We start from the raw sequence: 13,946 nt of genomic DNA, 5'->3' as shown, positions 1-13,946 counted from the left end.
GCATATCAGGCAAATCATGAGGACATGTGATTCAAATGATATGTACTATGCCTATTGCAAGTATAATATGCCTGGGGAAAGCAACCAATCCAATATGTGTGTATCCACTGGATTCATTATATGGGCATGCAGAAAAATTTGGGTATCAACTGTTGCTACGTACATTTTGCTAATGCAATGGACAAGTCCTAGAGATATCGCATAAAAAATGCTCAGATTAGTGATTTTAAAACTGTTTTAGTGCTGTTATTCAGAAAAGTTTTTTGGAAGTTCTTTGCTGAGTGACTTGTAATGCAGCTGAACCTTCCACTGGGTGACCTGTAACATAGCAGAACTCTCTACTGGGTGACTTGTAGTGTAGCTGTACTCTCTACTAGATGACTTGTAATGGAACTCTCTAGTGGGTGACTTGTTTCATAACTAAACTTTCTACACAGAAAGTAGTAATGTAGCTACGTTCTCTACAAAGTGACTTGACACAACTGAACAGGTTGACTTGTGATGTAACTGAAGTCTTTACAGTGAGACATATTGTAAAGCTGATCTTTCCACTGGGTGACTGGTAATGTAGCTGAACTCTCCTTCAGGATGACTTGTAATGTAACTTTCTTCAGGGAAACTTGTTCGTAGCTGACTTCTCTATAGGGAGACTTTTGTAATGTAGCTGAACTCTCTACTGGGTGACTTGTAATGTAAATAATCTCTCCTACAGGGTAAGTTGTAATATATAGTTGAACTATCTTTAAGGTGGCTTAAAACATATAGTATAGCAACAACGCAAAAAAAAAAATCATGCAACTTTTCACAAAAGCATGAAACTTTTCACATAAGTAGTACTCCCCGTGACATAAATTTTTTGATATAGTGCCATCGCAGATTTGACCTTCAGTGACTTTTATGACCATTTTTTCCCAGAATGTTGGTCATTTCTGTCTTTATCTCCCTTAAGCATTAATTGGCATGCTTAAAACATGGCACTAATATAAAGATCTTTTTGAACGCTTAGTTTTTATTTGAAGTTAATAGGTGATTTTATTCCAAAATTATGATCATTTATATTGCCCGTGAATTTTGAGATAATTTGGGAGATACTGTATAGCGGGTTATTTTCAAAACAGAAATTTTTGCACAAGAAGCAAAATCTGAATTTCGAAAGATTTTAATTTTGAAGAGTGCATATTTCGAAGTCCGGATGGATTTCAAATAAATGGAAATTCGTGTCACAAATTATGAAGATGCATGAATATTTGTCGAAAACTGACTTACTGATGGAATAATCCCCATTCCTGTGCACTGGAGAGAAGACTGAAAGAGTCTCGGGTGGAGTGAATTCACTGGCACAATCACGCTCGATCATAGCTATAGTCCTACCATAGATTCTAGAGCAGACGGCATCAATTCCCATTCTGGATCACCTGTTTTCTGGATATTGGTACAGTAATGATACAGTTTACCCATTATCATCAGCAATACTGAGCTAAAACTCGAGGAATACACGAACGAATCGCCGAAAGTTGGACGGTTGCTTTCACTTGTGGGAATTTATTTTCGAAAAACAACCGGACGTGGGAATTTATTTTCGAAGAGAAGGGCCTCTTCAAAATATCCTAAAATAAAAACCTTTCGAAAATTACCAGCTATACGGTAATTTACCTCTCCATGGGTAATTTACACCCCAAGTGCAGGTAAACTCAGAGAATTTTGGAGATGATGAAAACAATCATACCTTCAAAATGGAATTACCTATAAACTTCAAATAAAAACCAAGTTGTTTCGTTCAACAATACCTTTAATTTTGGTACCATATTTTAGCATGCCAATTAATGCCTCAGGGATATAAAGACAGAAATGATCAAATTTCTGGGCAAAAATGGCCATAAAAGTCACCAAAGGTCAAATCTGTGATAGCACTATATCAAAAAGTACATGTCATGAGGAATACTATTTATGTGGAAAGTTTCATGCTTTTATGAAAAAATGTACGATTTGGCTAATTTTGGGGGCTACGCCGCTATACTAATAGTTGAACTCTTTACAGGGTGATCTGGTTGAAACATAGCTGAACTCTCTACAAGTTGATATGTTCATAGCTGAACTCTGTACAGGTGACTTGTTAGAACTCTCCACAAGGTGACTTATTATTAGCCTCTACATTGTGACTTGTACTGTAGTTGAGTGCTCTAATAGAATGCATGGCTGACTGCTCTGATAGAATGACTGCACTATTAGAGTATTTCAATTTGCACATTTGCTACAGGTAATTGGTTTTCACATTAGCATTTTTTAAAATAATGCCACTATACTGGCTTATGTGCCTTTAAGGAATGACCAGCAAACCAGTGATTTAGTTTATTGACATCAACAAGGAATATATCAGCAATTTGAGCAAGAGAAACAGTTGGTCCTTCCTAAGATAATTAATCTACTTATAGTTCAATTTTTGGCTTATCCCCTTCAGAATCTTGTCTGGATCTGGTAGACATGACATAAATTTATTTTATTTTATGAAACTAGATAGCACGCATGATTGGTGTTTTTGTTATCACTCGATGGTCTTTACTTCAATCATTGTCAGACCACCTAAAGGTACTCCTATGATGATTAACTATACAAGTATAAGGAAATCTTAGGGATTACATGTCCACTAGTATATCTGCAAGTGTAGGCGACCTCCCTTGTTTCCCTACTTTTTTCTATGATCCCTAATCAAACTAATTTTTCCTTATTCTTGTTTGTTTACTTTTTTTGTAATATTATAAGGTGCCCTCTGCAATCAATCCGATCACCATGAAAAATACAGACAATTTGCGTGCCCCAACTATCAATTACTGACTCAAAAGTGAAGTGGCCATTGCGCTTCGCTTTCGGTCATGTTCAGCCTGTTACACAGCATTACAAACAAAAAACAGTAGGAGAAGCACCTCTGCAATCAATCCAGTCACCACGAAAAACACAGATGATTTGCATGCCTCAACTACCAAGTACTGACTCAATGATAATTACGCTTTGTTTTCAGCTATGTTCAGTCTGTTTCACAGTGTTACAAATGAAGGAGAAGCATCTCTGTAATCAATCCAGTCACCATGGAAAATATGTATGATTCAAGGATTTTCTGTTTGTTCGAACATTGCGTATTGCATGCTGCATTATTGTCCATGGAGCACTCAGTACGCAATGTTTGAAAGGGCATAAACTCCTCAGTACAAACATAGGGAAGCCATTGGGCTGCCGTGAATCAACACCTTGAGCTGTCAGCAAAGGAATTGGGACACAAAGGAGGACAAAGGTAAGTCCATGATGTGTGCATTGTAGGTACTGCGGTATACCAAAAGGCACATCTCAGGATAAAGCAACGTCAAACAGTGAAAAAATCAAGCCCATAGCCTTAGCTGTTATTGAGTTATGTTTGCCTGAAAGCTGGCAGGCAGGCAGATTAGTTATTAGAAAATTCCATTGATAAATAAATTAAAAATTTTGTGGCAATATATTAGAAGCATTCATGGTTGTATTGAAAGCACTTTTGGGCTTGGATATACCTAACCAATACTGAAATGCCATTTCAAAGTATCAAGACACATGGTAGTGTGTTGTGCAGCCAAGAAAACCAGTGCACCACACTGTGAGTATATTTACAGGAAGAAACAAAACATTATTTTCACACATACGTAGCCCCATGCTCCCTTCTCGAATTGGAATCATTTTATATTACAAATGCCCTCCACCTTCAGCATCTCACATACTAAATTTGGGCAAGATTGCCTAATACAATCATGAAATATGAGCTTTCAAAGTCAACTTAATTTTGTTTTTTCTTCGTTTAGGGGCTTTAGGGCTTAAATTATTCTTTTTGCACACTTTACAAAAACCATTATAAAATGCAAATGCACAGCTTGATTTTCTTGATCTTTGGTACACTTTAAGAACGTATTGTGGCACAATTACATACCAAGTTTGGTGCAAATCTGATTAACAATCACAGAGCTATGGATGATTGTTTGCATTTTTAAAAGCCGGATCGTTGTCACGCCTACATGGTAAACCGCTTATGAAAGTGACTTAAAAATCAGTATGCGTATAGGCTAACCATCATAGCTCAAACCTTTTGTACTTTAAAAGAAATCACAGTGACAGCTATAGAGTTGCAAGGCAAAACCCAAACAACTGTAAATCGCGGGGTCGAAATACTTTAATAAAACAGTCACCGCTGGGTAAAAAAGGTGCATGAAAAATGTTGCCAGCGTTTGAACCAGGGACCTCCATACTGAACATCCAAATCCTTAACCACTTAGCTGCTGCTATCATGGTTGTTCACCTCACTTAATTTATGTTTTATACTGCTTTATAAATGAAAATTGTAGCTAAAATCTACTCAATAATAAAAGCTCATAGTTTCATAGATCTACCAATGGAAGTGTGTTCTATTAGAAATCTTCCAAAACAAGTTGATGTTGTGCTACTTCTAAAAACCAGGCACCCATGCAATCAATATTATCCCATTCTAACTAAATTAATCAGCCATGTATATACTTTAGTTTATATTCATGTTATAAGTATTATTAATTCAGCTAGATAATTAGAATTTGTAAATTCTGTAATTCAGCGTATTTTGTAATTCATGAATTACTTTGTAATTCATGAATTACTTTGTAATTCGGTAAATACATTGCTATGCTCTGCTAAGGAAGCGTAACTATAACAAACCACTTTAAACCGCACAGAAGTATCTTCTCAACTGTTTTATAGAGTGTCTATTGTGTTTTCTCGTGCGAATTGTATAGAGAAAGCCTCGAGGCTGCCCTTCATTTTTGTTCGCGTAAGTACGGGTAATGCCCCCCTTTCAACCCGAAGGATACGCTACCTCTGGTAGCCTAAGAGGCATTCAGTGTTGTTTTAAAGTTGTTAAACGTCTACAAAACCGAAAGAAAAGACCGTTTAAGAAGTATATGAAGAGTTGCCATACCCGTATTTCAGACCGCCAAGAAGAAACCACCTCAGAGCAAAGTTTATGTGTGTGGAAGTTTACTACAGACTTAATTTAGCTCTCAATTCTTACGTGCTGGCTGCTTTTTATTTTAAACGTTTTTGCTCACGTGGGTGCATACGGACAAACAAACATAAGTAGGTAGGTACACACACACACACACACACACACACACACACACACACACACACACACACACACACACACACACACACACACACACACACACACACACACACACACACACACACACACACACACACACACACACACACACACACACACACGTTTTTACGAAAACAATTTCAGTAAACCAGGCGCACGCCCACAACCGGCCTTCGGCCAGCTGTGGGCACGCGCCTGGTTTAAAAATGTGCACTCTATCAACTTCTACTGTTAGTAGCTTGTGTTTAAAACATAGGCTAACTTTTGGTATAATGGGTGAGGAGCAACTTTAACATTAAAAGTTTCAAAGAGGAGATTGAGGCATACAGCAGACGTGGATGACAATTCTAGGAGAGAGAGGCTTGGTGCATTTCCTTGTTGTTGTTTTTTAAGTATAAATAGGATAAGTTTTTTTTCCCCGGGCTGGATGGACTGCCCTTGCCTACCACCCCCAGCACAAAGAAAGCACGTGCTGGACAACTGAATAAAAAGGACCAGATTGCTGAAAGTTTAAAAGTCCCTGTGCTCATCAATGCGGCCCATCTCAGGAGAGGCATCAGAGGAGCGATGCGAGATGGACCTACTTCCACGTATGCACATTGTAGCTGACCAAAGTAGAGAAAAAGACAATTTGCATCGGATAAAAGCCAGAGTCTGACTGTAACTAGTAGAGCCGTGGCGAGATAGATGGTCAGCCAAATGACGGTAGAAAACTATTGCCTCCCTTCCCATACCTCCAGTGGTCGCAAACACAAAGGGAGTGAAGGAGGCCTGCTCAACCTCTCTGACACGGTCACCATACTCACGTTTCTTCTGTGCCTCGTGACGTCGATACAAAGAGGGGACACTGGTGTTGCAGTAGCTTGGTGCATTAGGATGAAACACCCTTACGTCAAAAAAGGCACTTTGCCGCTGCCCCCAGAATCCCCTAGCATGTATGTCTGCCCTAGCCTCATCCTGACGGTTGGCAGTCTTAGGTGCAATGATCTCCCCAGTAAGTGGCTGTAAAGGTGGCTCAAGGGCCACACCATGACATGTCTTGGAAAGCAACGCTGCAGTGATGTTTCGCAAACCATTGTGGCGAACAAATGTGAGGCCTCCATGTCTGCAAATCATAGCATGATCCGCAGAAAATGGGACCCCACAAACACAGTGACTGGGTATGTTCAGGAGCTTCCAGCCGTATCTAAGATGCAAGGAATCCCAAAATTCTTGCTTCATCAGATGGAATCCCTGCTCTGCTAAAGGCAATGCTGTCAGCCAGGCAGAAGCACCCGGTTCACTGTTCAGGTCTAAAACTCTTTGGGATTGTGACAAAAGATTAGATTTGATCATAGAAGCCCTCCCCCTCAAAGTAGAGCAACGATCCTGATGAATCTGAGCCTTGATAGAACTAACGTCGGGTAGAGGAGCTAGTAGATTCTGAGCAACAATCAAAGATCTCAGAGAGTGTGTGATTTTGATAGATGTAGTAAACTGAGAATCAGCAATGTCTACAGGATTGACAATACCCAAGCCACCTAGGCGGCAGGGTAGAGAGAGCACATCACGCGCTAAGGCAGAACAAGCACCATGGCCAGTGAGGGCAGGGATCAGCTTCAAACGGATGGCATCCTCTAGAGGCTGAAACAGGGGCCCGACATTGGGGATGGTCCTCATGATGTATACCCACCGGCCTATCATCCCATGAGTGAAAGCACAAAAAGTCGCATGAGGACAATTTGTAGCAATCTCAGCCAAAGCAAGCACTTCACTGGACCAAGAACAAACCTTCTTGGCCACAAACCCCTCTGCAAATTCTCGAGAGCCCAATGCAGCCCCAAGATGGCGCTGGCCCTGATCAGTAATCTGCATACCAGTGTCAGCAAAGATAGATTTTGCAATAGTTAACAAATGAGGCTTTACAATCAACACTGTATTAGATGCATTAGAAAAATACCCGAAATTAGGTCCCAAAGAGGATAGTATCTGCCACCATTTATGCAAAAGTTTCAGTTTCCCCACCGCAGTGGCATCATCTGCAAACCATACCTGCCCAACACTGGGGACTGCCACACAGAGTCTTTTAATTAAGGGGGGCATACATTGCCATTGCGAGAGGATCTCCTTGAGTTGTTCCTTCACAAGATGGGATTTCACCCTCTCCAACTACAAACAATCGGACTGGCTGAGCATAAGTGTTTTTCAGGATAGTAGAAAATGCAGGACAAAAGATGGATATATTATGTAGGGCAGCTTGGCGATTCACACAATTGAATGCATTAGTAGCATCCACTAAGAGTGCAGCTTCACAATCACTGTCATCAAACATATTCTTCATAGCATGTACAGCAGCCTCACAGCCAGCTGATTGTCCCGCACAGGTCTGTAATGGGCCAGCAGCCAGTGCAATATCATCACCTATAACATAAAGGATTCAATTGCATTTCCTTCATATAATTTTTACATTTTAGCTATTATAGTATTGTAGATCAATTTTACCACATTGTAACAAATACATAAATGATAAATGTGACTGTTCTATTAGAGTATCTGATCTTAAGCTACAAGTATTGGCCAATAAAGTGAAGGGATCATGGCCTATGATTTGATACAATGCACAAATCACTAAGCTAAAGATTTTACAAAAAGGGATAGTTTACATGTTTGTGAAAATGCAAAGTGAAATAATGATAGTAATGTTATACATAATGTATATTTAGTTCCTTGTGATGAAATACCACAACCTGAACATGGAATGATCACCTGTGACTATGGAGATGATGGAACAACATCATATCAAGATGTCTGCCGATACACTTGTGCGGATGGTTTTGAACTAATAGGTAACAGCTCAAGGACTTGTCTCAGTACTGGGATGTGGAGTAATGATGAACCAATGTGTACAAGAGGTGTGGTGAAACACCTGTTGGTTGTAAAATAGTTTATCTTTGTTTGTGTTATGTTATTAGTGTCCTGTCCAACCCTCAATCATCCTGCTAATGGAACTATTTCTTGTTCAAGTGGAAGTAACCAGGATGTTGTTTATGAAGTGACATGTAATTTTACATGTGATATTGGATACCAGTTGACCAGTGGTAGTCATAGTAGAACCTGTTTGAGTGATGGAAGGTGGAATGGTAGTGAAGCTACTTGTGGGAGAGGTTTGTTGATTATATAATGTACACTGTTGTTAAATAACAATTCCTCAATAGTTGGTTGTGTTCCACTCTCTCAACCTACTAATGGAGCAATCAGCTGCTCACTTGGTGATGATGGGGTGGCTTCCTTTGAGGACACATGCACATTTACATGTAACAGTGGTTATGAAGTTAGAGGTAGTAATTTGAGAAGTTGTCAGAGTGATGGGAGTTGGAGTGGCGTGACAACAACATGTGCAAGAAGTGAGTGTTAAACAAATCATTTCACCTGTGATGTAACTTTACTAATAGTATCCTGTCCTGACCTCCATCAACCTGATAATGGAATGATTGATTGTATGTTGGGAGATGATGGGGTGGTTTCATACGAAGACATCTGCAATTTCAGTTGTGATGTAGGTTTTAATCTCAGTGGTAGCACATCTAGAATGTGTCAGAATAATGGAATATGGGATGGTACATTGGTCACATGTCATAGAGGTATGTGAAGTAATAGTTGTATCATGTACCCAAGTGATTTGCCTGATATGTACACCCAAGCTCGAGGGCCGTTAGGCCCGAGAGCGTGGGTGTACATATCAGGCCCTCGAGCTTGGGTGTACATATCAAGCAAATCACGAGGGCACGTGATACAACAGATATGTACCATGTAGGCTAATAGCCTACTGTGGTGGGCGACTAATCACCCAAGCCAATACGAGGCAGCCCGCTGGATTTATTATATAGAGAGTCTTGTAAAATTTGATTATAGGTCAGCAGCAAGTAACGTTGCAGTTACGTTTGTTAACATGAACGGGAAAATCCTATGAATATCACAGAAACACTCAATTTTGCGATTTAACAAGTGTTTCAAAGTTGCTACATCGTTTAACAGCTGTTTACAATGTTTTCTAAACATCCAGAGGGGTAAGCTTCGCTGTAGAGTGGTTACCTCGTGATATACAAAAAGTGGGCGTGGTATGTAATCAAACACGCGGACATGCGACTGTAAATTAACCATGACACTAGTTCTCACCTTAAACTTCCGTTTGTCAACTCATAGGGTGGTGAGGATGTCGAATCGCCTTTGTATGAGTGCTGTAGAATGCAAAATCAAGTTCATGGTTTTCATCACGTGAGCAATAATAAACTCCCACAATCGAATACTGCCAGGATTCTTATAAAAACAAACAACGTTACCTCATCAGATATCAAGGCCATGGTACATTTAAATGTATCATGGCCAGCCATGGTTTATTTTAAATGTACCATAGCCAGCCATGGTTTAACTTAAATGTACCATGGCCAGCCAGGGTTTATAAGATATGTACCCAGGAATTTGCCTTTGAAGTTAGGTGGTTTCATGGTACATGTGATAGTTATATCATGGGCTCTGAGTGATTTGCCTGATATGTACATCCAAGCTTGGCTGTATCCGTGTTCAGGAAACCTTCTTTTGGAATAGTAATTCCTGAACTTTAAAACAGTAATCCTATTGCCCAGTGTGCTTAAAGTAACAACATTCAGTTCAGTATAACAATTTATAGTTTCATTCATCTGATCTACAATGGAAACATACACCCTCTTTGAAATTTTTTTATGAACGATTGAGATATTCTAATAAAGCAGTCAACAGTACTCTAATAGAGCATTTAAATGTATTTATTATAGTATGGTGGCATAGCCCCAAGTAATAGCCAAAGTGTGCACTTTTTCATAAAACCATGAAACTTTCCACTTATGTAGTACTTCTCATGACATGTAATTTTAAACTCAAAGAATTTTTCAGCTAATAAAAGTGATAATGGAATTACCTATTGAAAATCAAGTTGTTTCAGCAAGACATTTACTCTGGGATCAAAGTTAATAAATGCCTCAGGGAGATAAAGATAGAGATGGTCATATTTCTGTGCAAGAATGGCATAAAGGTCGCCAATTGTCAAACCTGTAATGGTGTAATTTAAGGATAATCATCTTTAATTTGGAATAAAATCACCTGTTAACTACAAATAAAAACCAGGTAAGTTGTTTCGCTTAACAAGACCTTTTCTTTGGTACCATGTTTAACAAGTCATCAAGGAGATAAAAATGGTTAAATTTTTGTAAAAAAAAAATGACCATAAAGGTCACCAAAGATCAAATCTGTGATGACACTATATCAACTAGTGTAAAAATATAAATTAAAACATGTCCCTATTTATATAAAACTACTCTTTTTCCTTAGTCTCTAGCTATACCATACCCATTGAGTCCAAATAGAGATCTCTGTGTGTTTAACATACTGGCTTTTTTGACCCTTGTTTCTTTACTTTTTTCAGCGATCTCTATTCCCAGATAAGTACTGAAAATAATCAGTAAGCACTGAGAATGCTTCTTTATAAATGTTTATTTGAGTCCAAATAGAGATCTCTGTGTGTTTAACATGCTGGCTTATTTGACCCTTGTTTCTTTACTTTTGTCAGCGATCTCTATTCCCATGTTTTAATTTTTGAAAATTGTTTTTACACTAGTTTGTTTACTTTTTATGAATCCATTAATGGATAGCTAACATGATAATAAGAGGTGCTGGTGGTGCTTGATATTACACAGTACTAAACGTGTATATCAAGCTAGTCATCATGTACAGTAGCTATTAAGTAGTCAGCTAATATTATCAGTTAGCAAACATGTTTCCATACTATTGAATGTACTATGTACTATACAGCTTTGACATATCCAACTATAGGCAGTGTATAGCATGTTGTGCTCAGCAATAGTATGGCTTCTGATTTGTGCAGTTATGTGATCACAATAAGTCAAGTACACAGTGGTACGCAACAACATTGTTGTTCTGGCATGATGTGGTTAAACATAGGTAATGATGTAGGGTTTCCATCACACATTTGGACTCTTGTTTCTTTACTTTTTTCAGCGATCTCTATTCCCATATTTTAATTTTTAAAATTACTTTTTCACTAGTTTGTTTACTTTATATAAATCCATTTATGGATATCTAACATGATAATAAGAGGTGCTGGTGGTGCTTGATATTACACAGTTTAAACAAAGTCAGTCATGTACAGTAGCTGTTAAGTAGTCAGTTAATATTATCAGAGTTAGCAAACACCAGTGTATTGTTTCCTTACTATTGAATGTACCTTGTACTATATCGCTCTAACATATCCAACTATAGGAAATGTACAGCATGCTGTGGTCAGCAATAGTATGGCTTCAGATTTATCATATAGGCATGCATACTTGTGCAGCTATGTGATCACAGTAAGTCAAGTACACAGTGGCACACAACAACATTGTTGCTCTGGTATGAACTTAATATACCGTGGTTAAACCTACGTAGGTAATGATATAGGGTTTCCAAATGAATCTGTTAACTCTTCAAGGACCAAAGCCCAATATATTGGGTGCAAGTACATGGGCTATAGTACATTCGCGTTGAGCTGAACCCTCAAAAACGATTAATAACTTACGATTGCTACATCGCATGGGCCTCCTGTATTGCTCGATACGTAGCGCTTCTCGATCCGCTAAAAATATATTAAAAGCGCTTCATTCGAATGTAAGACACTCCAGTTATGACACTGTAAAGTTTCGCCATACATTTTCAATGGGGAAGCCTCTAAAGCGCGGCCCTTTGATGGTCATGTTGACACATGTTTGTGGCCAAGCCAGATGTCACACACCCGCCCTCAACACGCATGATTTCACCATCCGTTATGTAAGAGGCTGTAATACACTTTTACAAGAAAAATAAAACAGATTTTGTGTGTGTAAAACAGGAGCTGGGGCCACTGTTGCACTATTTAGAAGATAAGTGGCCTGCTTATATTCAGATAAAAAACTTCTTCAGCCTCAAAAGAGAAAAAAACCAAATTATAACAGCTCAAAATCTGTTATTCTGCATTGGTGTTCCTGCAAGTGAGCCAAACAACGTGTATTTTATTTCACATTCACCACAGCTGACTATCGTTTTCTGTTCCCATTTAGTCAATTTGTCATTTTAATCCTTTTCTCATCACTTCACCACACATGTACACAGTTTTTACAGCCAGCAATTTGTTTTTGAAGTTACATTCCCAAAAAACTCTAAAATTTTCAACAAATGAAATAATACTGTTTGTATGAATTTGGGCTGATAGTACCTGTAGTGACTTCCAAACACTCCTGCACTGATTTCATATACAAGGGATGGTATGTTCAACTTCTGCTAGCACAATAAAGCAATGGTATTTTTTTTATTAAAGTGCACACACTTACACTTCATCTGTATTTTCATGTACTTCACAGAGTTTAATCCCAGCTACCCGATGACTCCTGGGGAACAAAATCAAGTTGTAACACCAATGCTGCAAATATCAAACAATCTTACATCAGATGAAGTAAGCCCAGAAGAAGACTTGGACCCGTTGCTGCTAGTGGAAGATTCATTAATACCACCATCACCATCTTCACTATCACTGCTGATTTGGATGAGGAATTGCTCTAGAAGTTCTTCATTACCCAAGTCTCATCCAAATACACAACTGGTCTTCCTTCAGTTCTGTTGCACCTTGTTCGTCTTTAATATTTATGATGCTGATGGACTGTGCAGGGCTGCTCATAGCATACCCTGCATATACGTGTAGTGACATTAAAGCACAAACAGTTTCAATTCTAACCTCTTGTCATTAATCGTCTTGTACTTTAATCCCATATCACTCAACACTCTTTAAAGCAATGTTCTACCCCCAGAGAAAACACCATCATTCTTAAGTTTGGCCTAAGACGGAGTACGTGACAAAGTTCCAGGTTTCAAAATTTAACTTACCAAAATCTTTGAGAGCGATAGATTTCCTTCCTTCCGTACAATGAATGGATCTTGTCTGATAGTATCTGGGTCAAAACTGTCTGCATCACCATGGACTTGTGAACATTTGTACCTGACGATTACAATTGAGCGGGCTTGTGCAAAGTGCATTTTGTACCTTTTTCTTGGCGTAAATAAACCACCTTTCTTGCGGTGCTCCATTCTAATAGATGTCCTTGAAATCCCTGCATGGCGTAATGTATGCCAAAACCCAGCAAAGAAGGCATTACATACAATACCGGTGGCCTTCGAGATTCTCTCCGTGATGTTGATAGAAATTTTACATTTCTTCGCTTCTTGCTTAAAGTACTCCCATAGTTTCATAAGTAGATACTTCGTTTGGCTGTTTAACTTCTTTCCAAGGGGGGTTCGCTCCGCACTCGCTGACGGTGCACTGGACGCCATATTCACAACAATTAAGTGCGCGCCCGTAACATGGGCTTACGAATAAATGCGTCATAAACATTATGTTTAAGTCTTTGATCTTGTATGGCTTCTTAATCAACAACCCAGGATTCAGCTCAACGCGAACGTACTATAGTATAAGCCGTTATAACAACTTATCAGTGTGCAGTAGAAAGAATTTGCTAACACCACGATACTCACCATGAAATTTAGAACCACGTGATTGTGGGATTCGCTGCATGATTTTTCGCGGATTTTTCCTACTCTATTTCCTCCGTTTTGTACGCTATTGTGATTTAAAATCAATACCTAGACGATTATTCTAAGGTACAAGAGTTCTGGTTGACCACAACACGAGAATGGGGAGAGGTAAAAAGAGACCTATCCCCGTGACCTCTCAAGATGATACCTCGGATGGCACTGTTACATCGAA

At 38.9% G+C, this 13,946-nt stretch overlaps 1 protein-coding gene and 1 long non-coding RNA gene across 3 annotated transcripts in view; one reads left to right on the top strand and one right to left on the bottom strand.

The window, feature by feature from the left end:
- Positions 1-13,946, top strand: part of LOC136248588 (P-selectin-like) — a 43,869-nt gene that overhangs the window by 440 nt on the left and 29,483 nt on the right. Inside the window, exons 3-6 of the mRNA XM_066040357.1 lie at positions 7,849-8,037; positions 8,098-8,289; positions 8,341-8,529; positions 8,578-8,766. Of these exons, the coding sequence (XP_065896429.1) occupies positions 7,849-8,037; positions 8,098-8,289; positions 8,341-8,529; positions 8,578-8,766 (759 nt within the window). The remainder of the gene's footprint in view (positions 1-7,848; positions 8,038-8,097; positions 8,290-8,340; positions 8,530-8,577; positions 8,767-13,946) is intronic.
- On the bottom strand, positions 11,977-13,563 carry LOC136251453 (uncharacterized). Of its 2 annotated transcripts, none has more exons than XR_010699095.1 (8): positions 13,343-13,563; positions 13,227-13,293; positions 13,070-13,181; positions 12,921-13,021; positions 12,632-12,871; positions 12,520-12,576; positions 12,405-12,466; positions 11,977-12,348 (listed from the first exon to the last, which is right to left on the bottom strand). It is a non-coding gene; the product is annotated as an uncharacterized lncRNA (long non-coding RNA). The 2 variants fall into 2 exon arrangements; XR_010699094.1 differs by having other exon boundaries at positions 13,348-13,561.

The sequence above is a fragment of the Dysidea avara genome, chromosome 3 (assembly GCF_963678975.1).
Source record: "Dysidea avara chromosome 3, odDysAvar1.4, whole genome shotgun sequence".
NCBI lineage: Eukaryota > Metazoa > Porifera > Demospongiae > Dictyoceratida > Dysideidae > Dysidea > Dysidea avara.
The sequence above is the reverse complement of the archived record's forward strand: the minus strand, read 5'-3'. Positions and strand labels throughout refer to the sequence as shown.